Source organism: Lathamus discolor, chromosome 1 (assembly GCF_037157495.1).
Source record: "Lathamus discolor isolate bLatDis1 chromosome 1, bLatDis1.hap1, whole genome shotgun sequence".
NCBI classification, from domain to species: Eukaryota; Metazoa; Chordata; class Aves; order Psittaciformes; family Psittacidae; genus Lathamus; species Lathamus discolor.
Window position 1 is genome coordinate 156995116 of NC_088884.1, and position 19921 is coordinate 157015036.

The 19921-nt window shown below is 42.6% G+C and overlaps 2 protein-coding genes across 3 annotated transcripts in view; one reads left to right on the plus strand and one right to left on the minus strand.

The window, feature by feature from the left end:
- Positions 1-18137, minus strand: part of NSD2 (nuclear receptor binding SET domain protein 2) — a 100682-nt gene extending 82545 nt beyond the window's left edge. Inside the window, exon 1 of the mRNA XM_065660869.1 lies at positions 17979-18137. The gene's annotated coding sequence lies outside the window, so the exon portion shown is untranslated. The remainder of the gene's footprint in view (positions 1-17978) is intronic.
- Position 18138: 1 nt separating this feature from the next.
- Positions 18139-19921, plus strand: part of LETM1 (leucine zipper and EF-hand containing transmembrane protein 1) — a 32528-nt gene continuing 30745 nt past the window's right edge. For both annotated transcript variants that reach the window (XM_065660911.1, XM_065660916.1), the window contains exon 1: positions 18139-18231. In XM_065660911.1, coding sequence (XP_065516983.1) covers positions 18153-18231 — 79 coding nt within the window. In that variant the 5' untranslated portion in view covers positions 18139-18152. The remainder of the gene's footprint in view (positions 18232-19921) is intronic.

Sequence of the window (19921 nt, forward strand, 5' to 3'; positions counted from 1 at the left end):
AGTCCTTCAAAGTGCACCTACATTCTTTGCCACAGTGTACCGTCTTAAATGCACATTCTACACTTGTTCCTTATAACGTGCACTTGTAAAACTGTGACATTTGACTTATATTTGGAGTCACTCTGGCAAATATACGTACATAACATTAGTTATGTGAGTTGCCTCTTTGCAGCCCTATGATCCTGTCTGGTTTAATGCAGCTGTAATCCCCAGTGCCTGTGTGGAGTTTGGCCTAGCCCACTCTAGACCTGCAGGAATGAATAGCTGCAAGCCACTTTGTGTGCTCCCAGATTTGCCTGCAACCTGCCCGCAGGGATTTTCGCAGGCAGCAGACAGCCTGTAGCCCTGGTATGAGCATGTCCCTCATGATACATTGAAGAACTTAATGAGACTTCTACTGGCTGGTTAAAATTTGCCCTGTGATCCCTGCTCCCTACACACACATAATACTGCTCTTCCTGATTACTGCTGCCACCTCTGAAGCCGGGACATACGATCTGTTTGTGAATCAGCTTGAGCACTGCTGCAGTTCTCAGCCTGGCACACAAAGGTAAACTATCACCATGAATGGATCACAAAGTCCTGCTTCAGAGTTTTGGACCAAAGAGCTTCTGCTGCCCAGCTACAATCCACTGCTGCATGGCTGTCTGCCTTCATCTGCCTGATGCCATCCTAAAGTGTAATAGATTAAGATGCATGTTCTCAGATTTACCAGTTTGCTGCCTGTACAGACAGCAAATAGAAATCTGAAGGATGCTTTGCAGATGCTTTTTTCAGTGCAACATAAACACAGTGACTAGGCTCTTGCAAGGTCTGTGGATATGCCCATGCTGGGCCTAGCTGATGCAGGAAGAACATAAAGTCGTCATTGATTCAGTGGAAAATATTTACCTAAGAGTAGTGTTTGAGTAACTCGGGTCTCTGAACAGAATTCCAATGTACATTTTAAAATATCCTGTGGCTTCTGAAAATTAATTTCTAGATCAGCTTAAATAATCTGTTATCCTACTTTTTCCTTTCCTTTTCATGGCATTTCAGCAAATTAACTGTATGTTAAATCTTAAATCAAATCTTTACAATTATTTATGACCCAGCTATACTTAAAAACTCTCAAGGGCAGGAACTTGAAAGTCTTACATGTTTGTATGGCACCAGTACAGGAGCCCTCAGCATGTAGGGGTCCTGTAAGCACTAGTGAAATATAAATATTAAACTATGGTGTCTTCTGAAGGTGAGTATTATGGTTTTTGCAAGCTTTTTACACACCCATGAGTATGTGCCAGGAAGATGAGTACTCTGAGTTTGAAAGTTGAATGCCTTTGAACTATAAGCATCCCATCTCAGTATGATTCTTAGAGAGAGAATCTTCTCTTGTCCAAGCTCTTTGGATTTATGTAGGCACTGTGGAGTTCACTGGTGGGTTTATTTGGCAGGTGGGCCTTATTAACCTGCCAGCAAGGGACTATTTGACCTGCTTAGGTTTGTAGAGGTTGTAAATAAAGATTCTGTCAGGGAAGAGAGATTCTCTTGTGCTTCAGACTATTTATATCTCTTATAACCGTGGCTGTTAAAGCTTATAAAGAAACAGAAGGACTGGGATGCGAGACAGAAAGCCCTGAGGGAGTCTTACGTGTTGTATTTGGATTGCTGTGTTAATATCCCAAAATAAACACAGCATGCCAGAAAGTGGGGAATACTTTTATTGTAATTATTATTAACTCAAAGACCTAAATTATTGGTTATTGAATGGAGTATGGCTGAGCTTGGCTGCAGAGGACAATAAAATCACCTCTTAATTTAACACTAGTAGCTATTGGCAATCGATGGGAGCCAGACATTTACATTTAATCAGCTTCATTTCCCTCTTTTTCCTTCCTTCCCCCCCCCCCCCCCCGCATTGTTCTCAAATTCAGTAATTACTGATATTAATATTTTTACAGCTCAGGTTAATAATGAATACAACAAGTTTACAATAAATTGTAATCATAATCAAACTGTGATAGACTCTTCATCAATAGAATTACCTTAATCAGGCAGAAATATTAGATTGAAAAGTATGTTGTATTTCAGAAGTCTTTCTTGCTGTCTACTGCAGGTCTGATGATAGGATCCTCTCTGACACTACAACATGTGATTTATAACAGGAGTATGTGAATCAATGAAAAGATTTTGTATTATTTTATTTGTATTACTCATAATGTACGAAAATGTTTTTCTTACTGAGAAGCCAAGAGTTTGGACTAGTTGAACAAGGGCAATAATTGTTGACAAAGGTTTCTTCTGCTTCAGCTGACCTTCTCAGGCACCCAAGTGCTGCTGCAGATCAAATGACTCTGGGTTCAGCGTCTGCCAGAGCTGAGATTTTGAGTCTGTGCTCCTTGTTCATTCATTTGAAAGTCAATTTTGCAGTATTTCTGCCTTCTGTCCTGAAAGGGCTCAATAAATGTTCTTTGACCTTCACCAGGTTAGGCTGATCTGCTACTCATGAATTCTACTGATATTTTAAAATATTAACAGTCACCAGTTTATACAGAAACTGATGAATTTACAATTACAAACACATGAGCTGCCAAAGTACTTCACCCAAGAGTTGCTGCTGTGGCCCAGGAGAACTTCACACTGGGGAAGGATAAGTAGGGTGTTACCGCTGACGTGTACTGAGTGGAGAAAGGCTTCCAAATTCTACTAGGCACCAAAACTTTACAAGTGGAAGCCACTCCGGAGAGATGCCAAGGCAGACAGGGCCCTTTCTTCTTTTGTTCCACCTCTTTTCCAACTGGGCATCTCTTTTATGAGCTGGATCCCCTGGCTCCCAGCCCTGCTCTGATGTGGGACTGGCAAACTTCTGTGCACCTGCCCCAGAGGGATTAGCCACCAGTGACAGCTCTTATACAGAATTTCCTCCACAGATGCTACTACCCTTCAACAAGTGAGTCAGAACCATTTGACTTGGAGCTTTTTATAGTTGTTGAGGGTAACGATAATCATCCGTATAGAGTCCAGTTCTTAATCTCGCCTACTTAATGGTTTTCCATTGGTCAAAGAAGATACCATGGTGCTCTTCACTCCCACCCCTATCTCCTTTACCAGCACAGCAAAACACTGCTAAGCTTTTACCATCATCTGTCATTATACTGGGAAGTGAGTGCTGTCTGGTGGATGAGATACCAGGCTGAGCTGAGAATTGCCTCCGCTAATGAATTCACCATTGGGAAATCTAAGACTATATTACTTCCTCTGCTGTTTTGATTTTCCTACCGATAAATACAGTCATTTGAGAATTCAATAAACAGCTCATGCTGAAAATCAGGCATGCCAGGACTGCTTTGCAGAACGGGGCTTTACATTAAGTTTTCCAGTCCAAAGAATCAAATATTGTCTGTATTGTATTCATATATGTTGATATGCACCATATATAATTATGGTGCTAATTGATTACAAAAATAATACACAGGTTTTTTTCCTCTTTTGTCCACTGCTTTCAGGCCTTTATGTCATTCTAGTAGGAGACAGGTTTTGATATAAATAATTTATTTTATTACTTGGTTTTTATTACTCTTGAAAACTGTGCTCTTAGAGCTGAGGGAATAAATGTTCTAAAATTGATTCTACCAAAGTCCTTTCTTTTCTTTTTTTTTTTCATTTTCTCTTTTATTTTCTCTCCCTCCCCCCACATTTGTAGATTTCCTATCTACAAATACATACAACGAATCAGGCACTTCCTGCTATCCCTAAGTGCAAATTCAGTTCATGGTATATGAACTCTTAACGTATTCAGGAAGGAAGGAATAATCTCTCTGAGGCCATAGTGCTTTTACAGTGGCTGCAGTAGCTGTAGCTCAGACTGTCAGCAAGTGAAAAATACTGGAGGAATTGTGTAATGTTTGATCTTTGGGAGTAATAAGGAACAGGTCCCTTCATAGGTAAGAATAATGTGCTTGGACTAGCATTGTGCAATACAGTGAGCCAGGTGAATATTCCTGCATAGAGGACACTACCATCTGCTAGGATTAAACAAAGTATTCATACCAGCCACAAAACGCACTGACTGAAAAGCTTTTTTTTCCTACAATAAACCCTTCCATTTTCTGCCCAGGATAAAGTAAGGTTGATCAGATACCACTTGTAAAAGGTGGATAGTGTGAGAGAGGAGGGTGTTGAGTACTCTAGAGAGAAAGGATTTGCAAGAGAAGGGTGGTAAGATAAAGGTTTGTCCAAAATAGTACTAGGAAGTGGCTAAGTGGGAACTGGGACCTGAGTGTGCAGGAGGAAAGCAGGCAAATATTCATTTCACCCAACACTAAGAAAAGAAAAAGGCTCAGACTGGGGGCAGGTTTCTGTTTCTTAGTCCACTTAAAATTAGATGACCTGTTCATTTTAATTATGGAAGGTATTAACTGTGTTCATTGGGCTTTTAATGTATATTTATCAACCAGTCCATTGTGAACAGTTTGTATCTGTCCTTTGTTCTAATCGCTCTCTTTACCTCGCCAAAAAAATACAGGAAGTGAGAACCAACCTGACTCACTTTTCAATTCGGATTCTACTTGATTTAGATCCAGGTACTTTGCTTTAAAGGTATAAGCTATTATTTTTGAGCAGCACACCGTAGGGCTGCTCTAGCTTTCACCTCCTAGCAGTCAGAGACAGGTCTAACGTACCCTCATGCCACTGGTAAGACTTCTGCTGGCCCCTGTGGCAACCAGATATTAGGACAGAGTAGCACAGAACAGGTATAGTGCTAGTGTGGGAGGAAGACAGAGCTGCCTGGTAAAGCAGCCTTTTGTGTAGCGTATTGGGCTCAAGCTCTGGCCCTCTTTTGCTACAAATTAGCTGTTTTAATAAACATTCCCTGCAACTTCCAGTAAACAGATCGGGTCATGCTTTAACTTATTAACATGCTCTTATCTTTGCTATACAAATATACATATAATCAAGAGAGATTTCCGAGTGATGGAGGGGATTTGTGAAAACATCCACATCATGTTTTTCCGCTTGCTTTCAGCCCTGTTCTTGGATTTGCTGGCTGAGACAATGTTTGGAGTTAAGTCACATGATCAATCTGCATTTTCTTCCTGAGCTGTTGCACCACTCTTTTTCATGCTAGGTATTCGGTTGATCTATAGATCTAAGCTCCTTCTTTTAAGGGTAATAAATCAGAATTATACAGTGTTTAGAATTTCAGGCAGAGAGATTATGTCAGAATTAGAACATTCCTGAGCAAAGGTCATATAAATCAATCCTTCAGTTATTCCATTTTCAGTTTCATTGTAATGAACAGTACCCTGCTTGCAGTGAGAAAGCTTATGGTGTTAGAATACTGATAAGATGATATTGCATTCAGAGTACATTTTCTGCTATTGGATGAAATCTGCAATGCGATATATGACATATATACAAGGGTCTGTGTTGGGAAGCCTTGAAATTGTCAAATTATAACATTCTAAGGATGAGATTGGTTTGCAAAATCATTGAATCATCTTTATTGCAGAGAGAATTTTAATGAACAAAGTAGTAACAAAGGTCTTGTAGTAGAAATGTAAAAGAAAAACGCATCACTCTCTAAGCTATCACATTAAAGAAGTTAATGGTATACTGTTATGTATTCTTAACACTGGGGTGTAATTTTACCTGGGTAGTAATGCCTAACAATTAACATCACTTTTCATACTTAAAATACCTGACAAGTGATGCTGCTCACAATAACATAATGTAGCTAAGTAGCCATTTTAATTGCCTTTGAATTTGTAACACTGAGAAGTGAGGAACTTGGAACTGGGATCAGACTCATGGGATTTCGTGTATGCTGCTGATTATTCAAGTTGTCTAAATTCCTTGATCATTCACATATACAACCTATAAATACTTCCTAATATATATATTGAACCTGTGCTTGCAGGACTGCATAAAGCAAATGTTACTCTTTGAACACACTCCTACTCACTTCACCCTGAGGAAATAGCTAAAGCATGTTTATTTATTTACTATACACAGCCCTCCACTGACATGCCAATATACCAGGGCCTGTATATTCCAGCCTATTTGCTTGCTTGTTTATTAACCTTTCACTGACTGCTGTTCCCACCAGCTTCCTCCTGGGTTAGGCATATTTGGTTACCACTGATTTGCATGTGGCTTACTCTAGTTTCTGTGCACCCCTGCCCTGCACAGCAACGCAGCTGGAGGCCACAGGGAGGAGGAGGAGGAGCTCTCCAGGGTTCTGCTCAACCTGAGGTGCAAGGATCTGGGGAGAAACTCCTCAAACCTGCCCTTCCATCCAGGCAGCTTGGATCACCTTGCAGAAATAAAGACATGCCCAAGTTAAAGATGGAAACAGAATTTCTGTTAACTCCCTACCTGCCTGCTTTGTGATGGTCTGAGTAATATGGAGCCTGCAGTCCTCCACATCATGTTTCTGAAGGGAGAGCAGACCAGTGGAAGTGGGAACAATGGCTGCACTGGAAGAGACAGTTGAAGAGGTAGCAGAGTTTCAAGAGCAGTGGTGAAGTTGTGAGCTAACCAGAAGTGGGCCTGCAGCTGACGGATCTGGTTTCTGAGGGTCCATTCAGGCGTGATCTGGTGGTGCTGGGAGTTGCAGAGTAGTCCTGAAGCAAAGTAAAGCATAGTTTATAAACAAAATTTTTAAGGAGGTGCCTTAAGCATTATCTTTCTGATTGTACTGGAAATGTAACAGCATCACCTTTCTACAGCCAGCTTTAGTTGGGTCATTTGAAAGAGTCAGCCTCTCCATGCTACCTGATAGATTGACCTTGACTTGGGCTACAGAGCTGGGGAAAACATCTGCAGTTTTCACTCACTGAGCCTGCTATTCTGGGGCCTGAGAACTGAGGGATGACAAGCTTAAGAGAAAGTGCAAGAGCCACAAAGATGGAATGTGATAACTACATGAAAACTAGAGGAACCATAAGGAACGGGGGAAAGATAAAGGGGCACAGTAAGAAATGCACTTGGATATTATGTAGCTCTTTAGGAAACAATCACAGATGTTAAGCAGCTCATTAGGGAAGAACAAATCTCTCCAAACCGTAACACCAGACCTGGCCAACTGCAGCATAAATGTGAGCGTGGGTACATGAGCGTGGGCTATGTGTGCCTCTGCAGTGCGGAGGATGGAAGACAGGTTTGCCACAAGCACACACACACATGAGCTGGGACACAGCAATATAGAAGTAACCTTGGTGACAGAGGCACGACTGAAACACTCAGATTCATAGCTCCCAGCTCTGTGCTCAGACCACTACACTATCTTCTGTGTTTATCACAGCGATGAAATACAACAGCCACTGCTGCAGGCAGAGCAGGCTAATGGCAGCAACACTATGCTTGCCCTATTTCTCATGCTCTTTCCATAAGCATTCCTTTCTGACTATGACCAGAGACTGGATAAAGGGGCTCACAGGCCTTTGGTTTAGTCCACTACAGTCGTTCTAGTTTCCGTTATGCCAGATGAAGCCCTCATCCAACATAAATAAAGAACAGGATGTGGCACTGTAAGTTTCTTTGTTTACAGTGTCTTAATAAATTCTAGAACAAATGTACTCAATTTGGAAGCAAAAGAACATTTTCTTACTGTCAGCTCTACAAGCTGGTCTGGAAAGCTGATTGTCACTGGGTTCTTTTTGTCCTGTACATCAATGCAAGTAAAGCTCTGGAGACAAAGATCCGTACATTTCTTCTGCAGTACCTTCTCCCTGCCTCCATATCCTGTCTCTGCGCCATCTGCAGTCCTTACCTTCAGCAGGTTTATGAAATGTCTCAGCTGAATAAAAATATGTTGTTGCTGATATAGGAGCAGGAATGGAATTCATTTCATCTTTATTACAGTGAAATGAAATTAGTTATGTTGACATCTCTGTTATAAAGGGAGTAAAAGCTACAGAATTTTTTATCCATGTAAGTAAAATAACTCTGTTGATAATCCTGCTATGCTATATAGAAACATTATTTTTCTGTGATGCTGTTTCACAAAATAATGTAGACATATGGATTGCATACTTGTTAGTAGGGGCAGGATTTGCTCTGAACAAATAATCCAGGATCACACTTTGTTTCAGTTAAATACCAGTTTGTCTTCATTTCATTCATTCTCCTTTTTGATACTGAAGTTTGCCATAATAAAGACTCTGTTGGGATTCTAATTAGTAACTTTCGAGGAACACCATTACACAGGGAATTGAGAAAAAGGTCAATGCCTCAGGAATCTGGTAAACACTTGGGCTGGAGCAAGATGTATTTCCTGTTGTTTTATTTAGAGAATTTAAAGTTTTAAACAGAAAGATAGAAGAGAATGATTAATAAGAAGCCTACTATCACTCCAGAAATGTATTATTATCAAAGCCTACCTAAAAAATTTCTTTCAACCAGATGTGTCATTTTTCATTTGGACAATACTGGTTTGTTCGTCTTGTTGTCTGAAATGTGCTTAACCAGACAAAAACCTCAAGAGTAGTCAGAGAAATGAAACACCTTTGAGAATCATCCTTAATATACTTCCATTAATCTCAATGGGGTAACAGCAGTAGGAACCAGCCTATGTGCTCTGCAAAGGAGAGAACTGCAGTTCCATGGACAAAAGACATGGTCTGGTTAAATCAATTTCTTATAGTATCTTGTCTCGACATATTTGAGAGCACTATCTTTCTCAATTAATGTCAGCTCTGCTCTGGGAATACTCTTTGGTAGTTAACTGTTGCTGTTAGACAGCTAACTTCAGATATACCACAGCTGGCTTATGTATTTTGCTGTTAATATTTTGGTAATGTCACAACAAATGCAAAGCAAGCAAACTACTAAGCCAGAGTGCAGAAGATTTTCCACCCAAATAAATCAACTTTAAGCATTAGAAAACCCAACTGTAAACTTCTTCTGACTGACTCCACATATTAAATTACCAACCACATGAACACATCTAAGGCAGGTCTTAGGGTTTTCTTTTTGCCAGATTTCTAAGTCTCCATCATACTGGGGGTTGCACATGTGCCTCTGTGCAAACACCACCCATCTCTAGAATGTTTAATTTTAAACTCATTCTTGGGCAGTTTCTTTACTTTCATTTCCACTTACATCAAATAGAAACGCCTTAAAGAGCCTAACTCCTCACGTAGGCCAAAAATGGAGGAAGAGTAGACATGATGGTTAGATGGTGTCAAGAAAGAACTGAATGCATTTGTGAGAAAGATCACAGAAGAAAGAAGAAAGCAAACCAAAGAAAGATGATAATGGAAAGCAAGTGCAAGGCAAATTTGCAACGCACATCTCCTCGTGGCTTTCATGGGCAATCACCCACTAGAGGGAGGTAGACTGTAATTTGTTGCCAGGTGGATTATGGCAGAAGTTGGACTTTGTAAAGGCCAAAGAGGAAAGAGTGTGGTAAAAAACCCAGAGAAGATCCGAGTTCCCCACCCTGGTAGAGTTTCATGCTGCAAAGTTCTGTGCAAGTTACCAACGGGACTGAAATCCCTTCCCTCTCTGACCTGGCTTTCATTACACTTCTATTTATAAACTCCCCACCTCTATTAACCTGTTTGTTTGTTGGTGACAGCATCACCTGGAGTTGTAAGGATGGCAGAAACAGTGTTATGCTTGTCTAGGACTAACTGAACTGCCCCCCAGCATGGGGCAGGCCATGCACACCTCAAGTGCCTCAAAACCCACCAACAGTGACCCTTTACACAGCTCCTCGGTTCCAATTTAGGACTCATATCCTATGGTTTTCCTTAGCTGCAGATGGGTGTTTATGGTCTCTTATTCTGACCTCTACTTAAGCAGAATGGAGAAGACTTTTATAATTCAAAGCAGGCTCAGGCACGTCCTTTCCTCAAGGGAAACCAAGAAGGGAAGTAGTAATGGATGCTCAGAATTGGAAACAGAACACAGGAAAAGTAGCTCTTACCCATGTGTGTCATTCCTGCATCAGAAAATCAGTAGGTTAGAGACTTCCTAACTTCCAAACCAGAACTGCATCTAGATGAGAATGTGTCAGAGACTTCATTAAACCTAGCTCCCTTGAATGTGTCTATTTCCTTTTTGAACCTATTTATTTATGGGTTTTAAAACATCCTGTGGCAACAAGTTCATATGAAAATGTATTTCCTTCTGTTCTTTTTTTAAACTCTGCTCCCAGATAAACAGATTGAATTAATACAGTATTGTGAGCAGTGATAACCATTTTCTACTCACTTTCCTCCCACTTTCATTATTTTCCAGACCTCTATATGTCCCCTTCCTGTTGCAGCACAGAACACAAGCTCCAGTCTGGCTCCTGTTTATACTAGGATTTTTGAATGATATGAAGGCTTTTCAGAGTCAAGCTATTAGCAGTGACAATGGTCTTCTCTTAACTCTAACCTTGCCCCTCTGCGTAAGAACTGTTGGATAAGTAAGAATCTAATGCAGACTCGGAAAAGATGCATAATTATTTCCACACAGGAAGTTTGCAGTTGATAGTTCGGTGTCACAGACAGAAATGACTACTCTAACGTGCTGTGAACTAAGTCAGAGCCAAAACAATTATCTAATGCCTGTGAACCCTCACGGTCAACTATATTCTCTACTACCATGTATAATTGCCAGAGAAATTCGCTGACAAACACCAGTCATCAAAAACACTCCTTCCTCCAAAGCCCCATGTCACTAGTTTCCAAGTGGTGTGCAGTTATACCCTGCTCACCTTCAAATTCCCTCAGAAATGGGGCTATATACTGGGGTTCTGGGCACTGTGTTTCAACAACCCTGGTTTAAGGATTACTGAAAACATGGCTCCATTTGTCAGTACCCTGAGATGATCCTTAACACTGACCAAGTTAAGGTAAATGTAAAATAGTGCATTTGCAAAAACCCAAATCTAAGCAACACATTTGCATTGCTCAGCCAAAGGAATACAGAGAAATGAAAAGAAACAGGGTATAGAGGACGTTTGCAGACCTAGAGGAGCAGCTGGCTGTGCTCTGTAAGAAAACTAGGCACAGGTGCTGGGATTGAGCCCAGGGCCCTGATTCCCAGCTGGCATGCTGAAAGAGGCTTCCCGCTCAGGGAGAGTTAGATGACTGTTCCTTGGGAGGAGAGGCCTCGGAAAGGGGAGGAGGTTGTTCCTTTGGCACAACAGGAAAGCACTGCTAGCTGAGCCAAAGGGGAATGGAGTCTCTGTTGATATCAGTTGGGTGTACTTCCTCTTTCAGCTGTTGATTTAATGATTAAACCAGAAAATGATTGATATATGTCATATTGGAATGAGTGTGGGGCTCCTCACCCTGACTGATGAGCAGTCTGGATGACTTATTTCTACCTGTTGCTCAGATTAGGCCCAGTGAATTCCCCCCGTTCTAGCCAGCTGATGAACTTCTAGATATTTGCAACCCCCAGCTAAGGCTTCAGTTTCTACGCAAAGTTGCCTCTTGAAATAGCTTTCAGAGGAAAGTGCCTGGTTTGGGGACTTTACTTCCCCTGGATAATGATCAAACACAACAGTAAAGCTCTTTTATGTCAACTTTGTATTTTCTTCTATACACGTACAACTTGCAAGCCACATTTCATACTCTCACATAACCAGGATTAAAGCATGTAAAGCATTGCTGAGAAAACAACTAATGGCTTTAAGGTAACAGGACGTTTGGGGGTGAATGACTCCTAAGTCTGTCTCTAGGGGATACTCTAATAGTAATAAAGTGAATAGAGCCCTAAGACAGGCAGGAGAGAGGTTGCTGATTACATGGGAAAGCCCAGACAAAGCGTCTTCTGTTTCTGATGCCTGAAATTCAGCCGCTTAAGAAAAAGGCAGGATACTGGCAAAGCACCACTGGGATGTACTTGTGCTGATGGCTCTTTGTTATTTTTCTATAGCTTCACATCACATTTTACCAGGTATTTCCCCTCAAGATTCTCATATACCCACAAATCAGTCCAAAAACCAAGTGTTGCCAACTGAGCTGCTGCTTCACTTGCCTTAGAGGTTGCCATTCTTTCTGTGTCAGAAGAACAAGAAGGAAAATGTTAACTTTTAGCCCTTTCCAACACTTTTACGGTATTATTTCGCAGGAATATATGTCAGATTTGGTTTTATTACATAAATGTGCTTGTTCCTTTACCACTCTGTCTGTGAATGTCACTGATAGCAGAGGGACATGGCATACATATGCATGCATAAGACTGGGGCCCAACAGCTTAGGTCCTGCTGAGGTCAAAGCACAGACATCCAGACAAACACTGATTTGGAAAATTTACAGTATAGGGGATGGTTATAGAAAGGGAAAGTGCACTGACCATTCCAAAGGAGCCAACTCCTTTTTTAAATCTCTTAATCTGCTTTTCATTATCTCCATGGGGAGGCCTCTTGAGAAAAGCAGCTCTTTGACTTGAATAAAGGAGGGGCTGTGGGCTTGCATGCTGGAATGGGGAGGTCATTGTACAGCAGCACGGAAGATGGGAGTGTTAGTCAGGTCAAGGAGAACAGGATAAAAAAGTGTGAGATCTGTGCTACAGGCTTGGTCTGGATTACGTAAGGTAGAAAGTTTAAAGCCGAAAGGTAAACAAGAGAGAGTGATTCAAAGGTTGGAAAGACATATTCTGGTAGGGTCATTCAGGCTGATTGTTAGGGAAAAATATGGGCCAGGACTGATAAGATCATCAGCAAAACCAGGAAGAAAGAGGTAACAACAGCTGAGGCCCAAGAGGGCTGAATTCAGAACAGGAATTTTAAGCATCAGGCTTCAGCAAATCAACCTTTCTATCTTCAATCTTTTAACAGCAATGCTTAGTGCTGCTTCCCTCCTTAGAGACAGACAAAGCCCATATATGCCTGGGGGACAATGGGACTACATAGCATTTTGCCTGCTACCAAGTCATACAGCTGTGTGCATGTGCTGGCTGTAATCCTCCCCCCCTCTAAACCACTGCTTATCACAAGGAGCCTCAGCCTTGCCAAATTGCTACAGAAAGTTATGTTATTGCCACTAAAATGGCCCTTGGAAGTAGCTTTTTTTAGCATAAACAGGTAAAAAAATCTCCTAAATTGGTGTGCTGACCTTCTGCTGTTTATTTCATGGACACAGAAAGGTGTCTGGTTTGCAGGTACCTCCTATTGTTCCAGTACTCCTGTAATACTGGCTGACTTCGCCAGGAATTTGGAGATACATAAGGAGTACAGGATCAGGTCTACACAATCCAGGATGGGTGGGAAGAGGGCATTTGGAAGTGAAACAGGTTATTTTAAATACAGGATTGGTAATTTCAAAGCACGATATTTCAAAGCGGACCTTCTCATATCAGCTGCAACTAACAGGTGTCTTTTTAATCCTAGAGATTCCTTTGTATTTCTGTATTTCTCAAAGTCTGAATCAGTTTAGTTACAGCTCCGTTCTTCCCTTTTTGCTACATGTACAGCCTGGACACTGCCTGCCCTCCCTTCTCTGCTCAATCCTGCCTTGGCCAGAACCTTCTAGCTTTTTCCCCATGTCCTCCTCCAGTCCTGCAGACAGCAGCACCCCAAAACACAGCATTGTGCCATGATTATGCATCTTTTCCGCTTGTTTGTTTCACGTAAGCTCCATCTGCTGGTTAAAACTAGAATCTGTGGAGTTTTCACTAGAAGCTGCAAATGCTCCTTTTTCCTCAATTTGAAAAGATGTTCAAAATTATCTGTTTGTGCCCTCCCAGTCGTGTTCTCCCCGTCTGCCTGCACGTCAAATTTAATTAATGACAACCTAATATGCTATTTTGTCTTGCTAATTTGGGTCGAGCCTATGCAGTCTTTTAAAATACTACCCCCCCCCCCTTTTTTTTTTTGACTAGCATTTGAGCAGCTAATTATCCTTGGATATGGAATGACTGTTTACAGCACGTTATTACTGTCAAGGCAATCTCTGAGTAGCTTTTCACTGCATTGTTTGAAAGGCACCCACGGCAGATTGTTTCTGTGCTGCCGCTAACGCGCAGCCACTACCGCTTGGGTTTGGAGCATTAACAGACAGGAGTGAACTTGTGACCTGGACGTACAGACAGAGCAAGTCTGTAATCCAGCGACCACTTGAACTTTTACCTTTGGGTTTTAACATTTACAGAGCAACAGGCTTCAGGATCCCACAAGTCTCTCCTCTCATCAAGTCTCATCTCTCTGTGGTGATGAATGGGAGTATTTTTAAAAGAACTACTAATAATCTGATGGGGTTTTTTTCCCCTTGAGTGGAAACTTAATGCAACTTGCTCCACAGTAATGCCTTCCCCCCCCCCTTCAGATTTACACTGAACAGCAGTGAATAAAGATGAGGTTAATCCCACATTGTTAAACCTATTCAAGGAGACAACCTGGGGATTGCCATGGAAACAGATTCTACAGACTAAAAGCATAATCCTGCTTTTAAATACTGTATATGGACCTGGACCACTACCTAGTTTAGAGAATCACTCCGTTCACAAACATGATGTTGCAGCAGAGAAATGGCAAACCCATCTCCTGTCTCATCAAACACTAATTATGCTCCCATCTCCTCTCACAGCCCAAAGCATCAAGCATTGCACCTCCTTCCTCTCCACCCCCTGTGCCTTATCTCACCCAGATAACAGGGAATGGAGGCCGTTTGTGTACTGAGTGTGGTGGTTCTGGCTGGCGTGCCATACATTGGTAATGTTACACAGCCACTTTCACAAGCTATAGGGCAACTAACTGGCCCCGTGGCTGAAGCTAGGAGTAGGGGTCCTGTTATCCGTCCTCCAAAAACCAAAATCAGCAGGATCTAGGAAGTGCTTCCTGGGACATGTCCTCAGGGAACAACTGTGGTGAGCATGGAGGGGTGCCCCCTCCAACTGTGCAGGTCACAAAGGAATCCCACTCCCCATATGCATCTGCCTACCACCCTTGAGGGCTCATTAGATGGTGGAGGGAAGAAGGAAGGGACAACAGCAGATCTGATATTTAATACAACTATTTAATCTGCTGTGCCATGAAATAGAGATTTTCTGAAAGAACACGGCACACATAGCTAGCTACCTTATAGCTTTGCTCCCTGTTCATACTGACATTTGCCCCTCAGTTTCTAGACAGATCTAGAGGAGGGGGGGAGGAGTTGGAACTAGATGATCTTTAAGGTCCCTTCCAACACAAACCATTCTGTGATACTATGATCTCTAAAGTTCCTCAATGAAGGAAGGCTCCGCTGTTCTTTTTTCATGTCTGTGCAAGTAATGCAGTGACGCAGGCATATTCTGTGCTTTTGTAGGTCTTACTCACATACCTCTTTTAGACAAGAAAAACATTCTTGCCTTTTTCATAGCACTGGGCTGTGCTCATGTGTCAGTAAAATACATGTTTCAGTATTTCCACAGCCTATGGCAGACACCGCAATTTCCTGTTGGAGTTTGCTTTGTAATTGTTTAGACAATTCTCACCTTGCTTTTGCCTCTATTGGAATTGGGGGGGGGGGGGGGGGGGGGGGAGGCAGACTTTTAATGTTCAATACTAAATAATTTATTCTAAAAAAAAAAAGTTTAATCATTCTCAGATCCTTATTAAATCCATCTAAAAAGAAGGGATTTGTATTTCTTCCTTTTAGTCCTGCTAGAAAGCACATTTTTCAGTAAGATGGCTGACAACTTTTCCAAACTACATGGTTGCTTTAAGAACCAGGTCTAAAATGGCCATAGCAGCTTAAGTTAATTGTGTGTATTGTGTTTTATCCTGGGGATGAGTGTTTTCTTTGTGAACTCACAGGCCCTTGGTCTGGATGGTGTGAAAGATGTGTTCCTTTACAACAAATGACTTGCATTCAAGGTCTGTGTATCACCCACAGTCACTAGGCCATTTCAGGAGACATTTGCACAACTACTTGAAAATTATTAATACTTTGGTTTTTCTTAAGCAAATGCTTGATAAATGTAAAAATCAATTTTTATTTTGGAACTGTATCCGTTTAGGAAATATTAACGGAGTGTATTATCATTCCTTTTCATATACGGTAGGAAACCATGTAACTTCCCAGGTATAAACAAATCTGGAACAAAAGACTGTACAAAAACATAACGGATTCAGCTCTGAAAAGGCTCATGCATCTACATTGTCTGCTACCCTGAATACTAATGAATTTAATGAAACTATTGAAAGACTGGTTACTTGTCTGCATAAATGTATTGAGACCTCTGTAATCATCTGTTTGCTGTCTGAAATCTCTTGTCAATAGTTTAATGACTTCAGAGCATATTATTCTTCTTGTATAGGCTTCATATAATGTTTCTACATAATTAAGCAGCTTTGTTAGAGGAACTGCCATTAGTTGCCCCATTTCATTTGGTTTTGTTATCAGCCAACCAGAAAGAAAAAAAGAATAACAAGAGAAGGCTACAAATCCAGTCTAGTGAGAGAAATGTGTAATTGGGAAGATTTCTTTGTTGTTGTTGTTTGCTTTTTTTCCTTTTAAGATTGCCATATTAAAGCACCATTGTTAAGCTGCACATTTGAAGTAATTTTAACCATTTAAACGCACTGTGTATTGAAATACTCAGAAAGCAAGCAACCGGCTAAATATCTTGCAATGCATATGGGTGCCTTAACATTTTAAGAGTAGATCTGATAATAAGTATATAATAATGCCAGTTAATTTTAAATAATCACTAAATTTAAACAACACTGGTGTTTTTGTATCTAACACAGTTGTAAGATGTAAGAAAAGGGTGTCCTGTATTTTTAAGATCTGGTCAATCAAATATTCCATCTTCACGTTCTTTTGAGTAAAAAAAAAAAATAATATAAATCTAATAAAATCTTTCATACTTAGGAGAAACCCTGATTATTTTCTTCAAACATATAAAATAACCTTAGCATACCACTAATTAACTGCCTGCATTTGCCGAGACCCAAGCATGAAAGAATGACTGCAGAACTTTTACTCTTTCCTGCTAAGGGACACTGTTTCACTCGTGTTTTGGATCAAACCTGAAGCTTCTGCAACCTTTTACACATAAACAGTACCTATTTTCTTTGGGGCTTATGTGGGTGTGTAGGTGAACAAACCCTGCCATTATAAATACCCTGTGAAACATCAGAGGTAGAAACCATGATACCCTTGTCACTTCTGAGCCCTGTCCTTGAGGCAGCCATCTTGTTGATGGGGTGTCAGCCATCTTGTTGAGAACAGCTCCAGGAGCTTCACCTTCACCTTTTTAGAACAAGGCAGGCATTAACACCCAAACCTCACATACATAGCTGTTTAAATAGCATCAGATTAACATGCAGTTTCTGCTTATGTTCTGCATGGGTCTATACAGTTAAAAAATAAATGAATGCTACGTAATTTGATGAAAGATTCTAACACTGGTATTTGAAGAATAATGTGCTACCTGTAGCCAAACTATTAACCAGCACTAGCTGACTCATGCATATAATATTTTCTATCAAAAAGCCTTAGCTCCACAGGAAAGGTATTTCTGGTGTCACATCTCAAGAGTCACAAGCAGTGCCCATTTATGCAGTGAAAGAACTGCAGCTAAACAGTATTTAACACGAGTATAAATGCCAGACTTTGGCCCCAAACGCGAAGGAACGTTGTTGCACACACTTTGCTAACACCGTACGGCTCTTAACGTCACCGTTACGTGCTCACTGGCCACACTGGGCTACCCGCCTGAGGACGGCTTCATGAGGTACCAGCGCCCTCCCTCCGGCAGCGACCCCTCAGCGCACACGGCCTGCGTGACCTTCTCGGCGCGGCGGGGATACACGGCCCCCAAGGCTAAACAAACCCCGTACTGCTGCCGGGGCCGCGGGGGCGGCTTTTCCATAGCCCCGGTCCCGGGGAAGCTGCCCACCCGCTGCCCCGTTCCGCCGGCTGCCAGAGAGGAGAAGCGCGGACCGGTCCGCCGAGCCTGAGGGAGGACTACACCTCCCGGCATGCACCGCGCACACCGTCCCGCCGGCACCATCTGCGGCCATATGTCCCGGCATGCCGCGGGCCCCGCACCCGCCGGTCGCTTACCGTGCGCTCCGAGGACTACACTTCCCGGCGTGCCCCGCGCGGAGGGCGGGGTTATGCAAACGCCGCCGGCGGCCAGGGCCCGGCTTTGCTGCACGGGTGGGGATCGCCGCGCTGGGCCCGGGCGGCGGGGCATGAGTAGGCCGCCAGCCCGCCGCCGCCGCCGCTGCTGCTAAGATGGCGTCCATGCTGCTACAGACCTGCGGCCGGCGGGCCTGCCGCCTGCCCCGAGCGCTGCGCCGCCAGCCGCAGCTGGGTGAGCCTCCCCGCGGGCCATCCGGCGTCCGCGGCGGCCCGGCCCCGGCCAGGCCCCGGGGTGGGGTGCGGCGAGGCTGCGCTGCCGCCCGGCCTGCCGGGCCCGTGCGACGCTGAAGGCCTAGGGGGAGGCGGGGACGGCTGGGGGTGCCCGGTATGGGCGGGGAGGTCTCCGCGGGAGGGAAGGGCCGCGGCGAGGCCCCCGCTGTGCCGTCCAGCGGCGAGCCGGGGCTGGGCACGGCCCTCGCTCGGGGCTGCTGCGGGCGGGGTCGTCTCTTAACGTTCACCTCCGGGCCAGGGTGGTTTGAAGGAAGCTCTGTAACGGCAGTGAGGACACACGAGTCTTTGCAGTGCCGGCCGGCCGGGGAGTCAGGGAACATGTGTTTTTCGTTAAGGCACAGGAGCGTGTTATTGCGCTTAGCTCCTGCCTGCCGTGCTCTCAGCGTAGCTTGGCTGTGAAGTGATGTTGTCGCTAGTTGCACGCTTCTCGTTACCCTTTAAGAAAGTACAGGAGGTTATTTTCTTAGTCCATATTAGGAAGGAAATATGGATTTGCCTTTTTCTAAGTGGCTTTGAAAGCTTGCGGAAATAAAAAGGGACTGCAGCATGTGGTATGGTTTCTAGTAATAATCGAGGTAATTTGACAGTTTAAATACCTTTTGGCGGTGAAGTTTAATGACATGAAGCAGCTGACAGCTTGTGACGTACGTGGGGCCTGTGGTTGCTCTTTATGTCCCTGAGCTGGAATGGCTGGGGTTTAGTGAGGAGTGAGTGAAAGCTTAGGGCAGCGAGTGGTTTGTCACTGACACTGACGTGCTGTCAGTGAGAGCAGCCCATCTGCACGTTCAGGTTCTGGCAAGCCTGATCGACCATATAGATCCGTATTCATTTATGGTAAACAAGCTAGCTTCTTGCTTACCAGTAATCAGTCAAGAGTGGCAGCTTCCTCTAGCTGGTGTTTATTTTAGCTACTGTTGTAAAGGCATTTATTTAGGTTAAGCTTGTCCCGTAATCTGAACAAAACCCCAGGGTATTTTAGCTGTCTAGCTCATTTAAAATGAGGGAAGAAATACATGCATGTACCTTCAAATTAGACGGGAGCTTTTATTTTCTTGTTGCATAGCGTAAGAAGAAATGGTGATGATCACTACAAATATGCATGTTATAAATCTCATGAAAAAATTCTCATTTGCTGCAATACTGCAGTAGAATCAATCTGTGTGTGGTGATGCACTGTGCTTCTGATACAATTAATGCTTTTATTTAGAGTGTTAATCAAGTATTAACACCTTATGGTGTAATGCTTTGTTTAGTGTTTTGCTTTACTTAGCTTATCTTCTTTGCTTTATGTGTAAGTAGTCTAAGATTAAGTTAAGGCTAAGTGCTTCTAAGAATCCCAACTGTTCATCCAGTAAAGATCAGGCTGCGAGCTTGTACTTGTGTAGGGACTTACTTTGTGTTAGCCTTTATTTTTAAAAACTTTAAACACACAGCTGTTCTGCATTTAAAACTTTGGGTTTGATGTTTCCTTATATTTAAAAGCTAAGTTTTTCATTACTTTCTTTTTTTCCAGGAATATGTTAATGTATGGGTTTTCTGACACTACTGCCTTTCTTACTCAAACGAAGTAATCCTAATGCAGGTGTCTTTAACAGTGTTGAGTATGATAAGCTACTCACCTTGCTCAGACA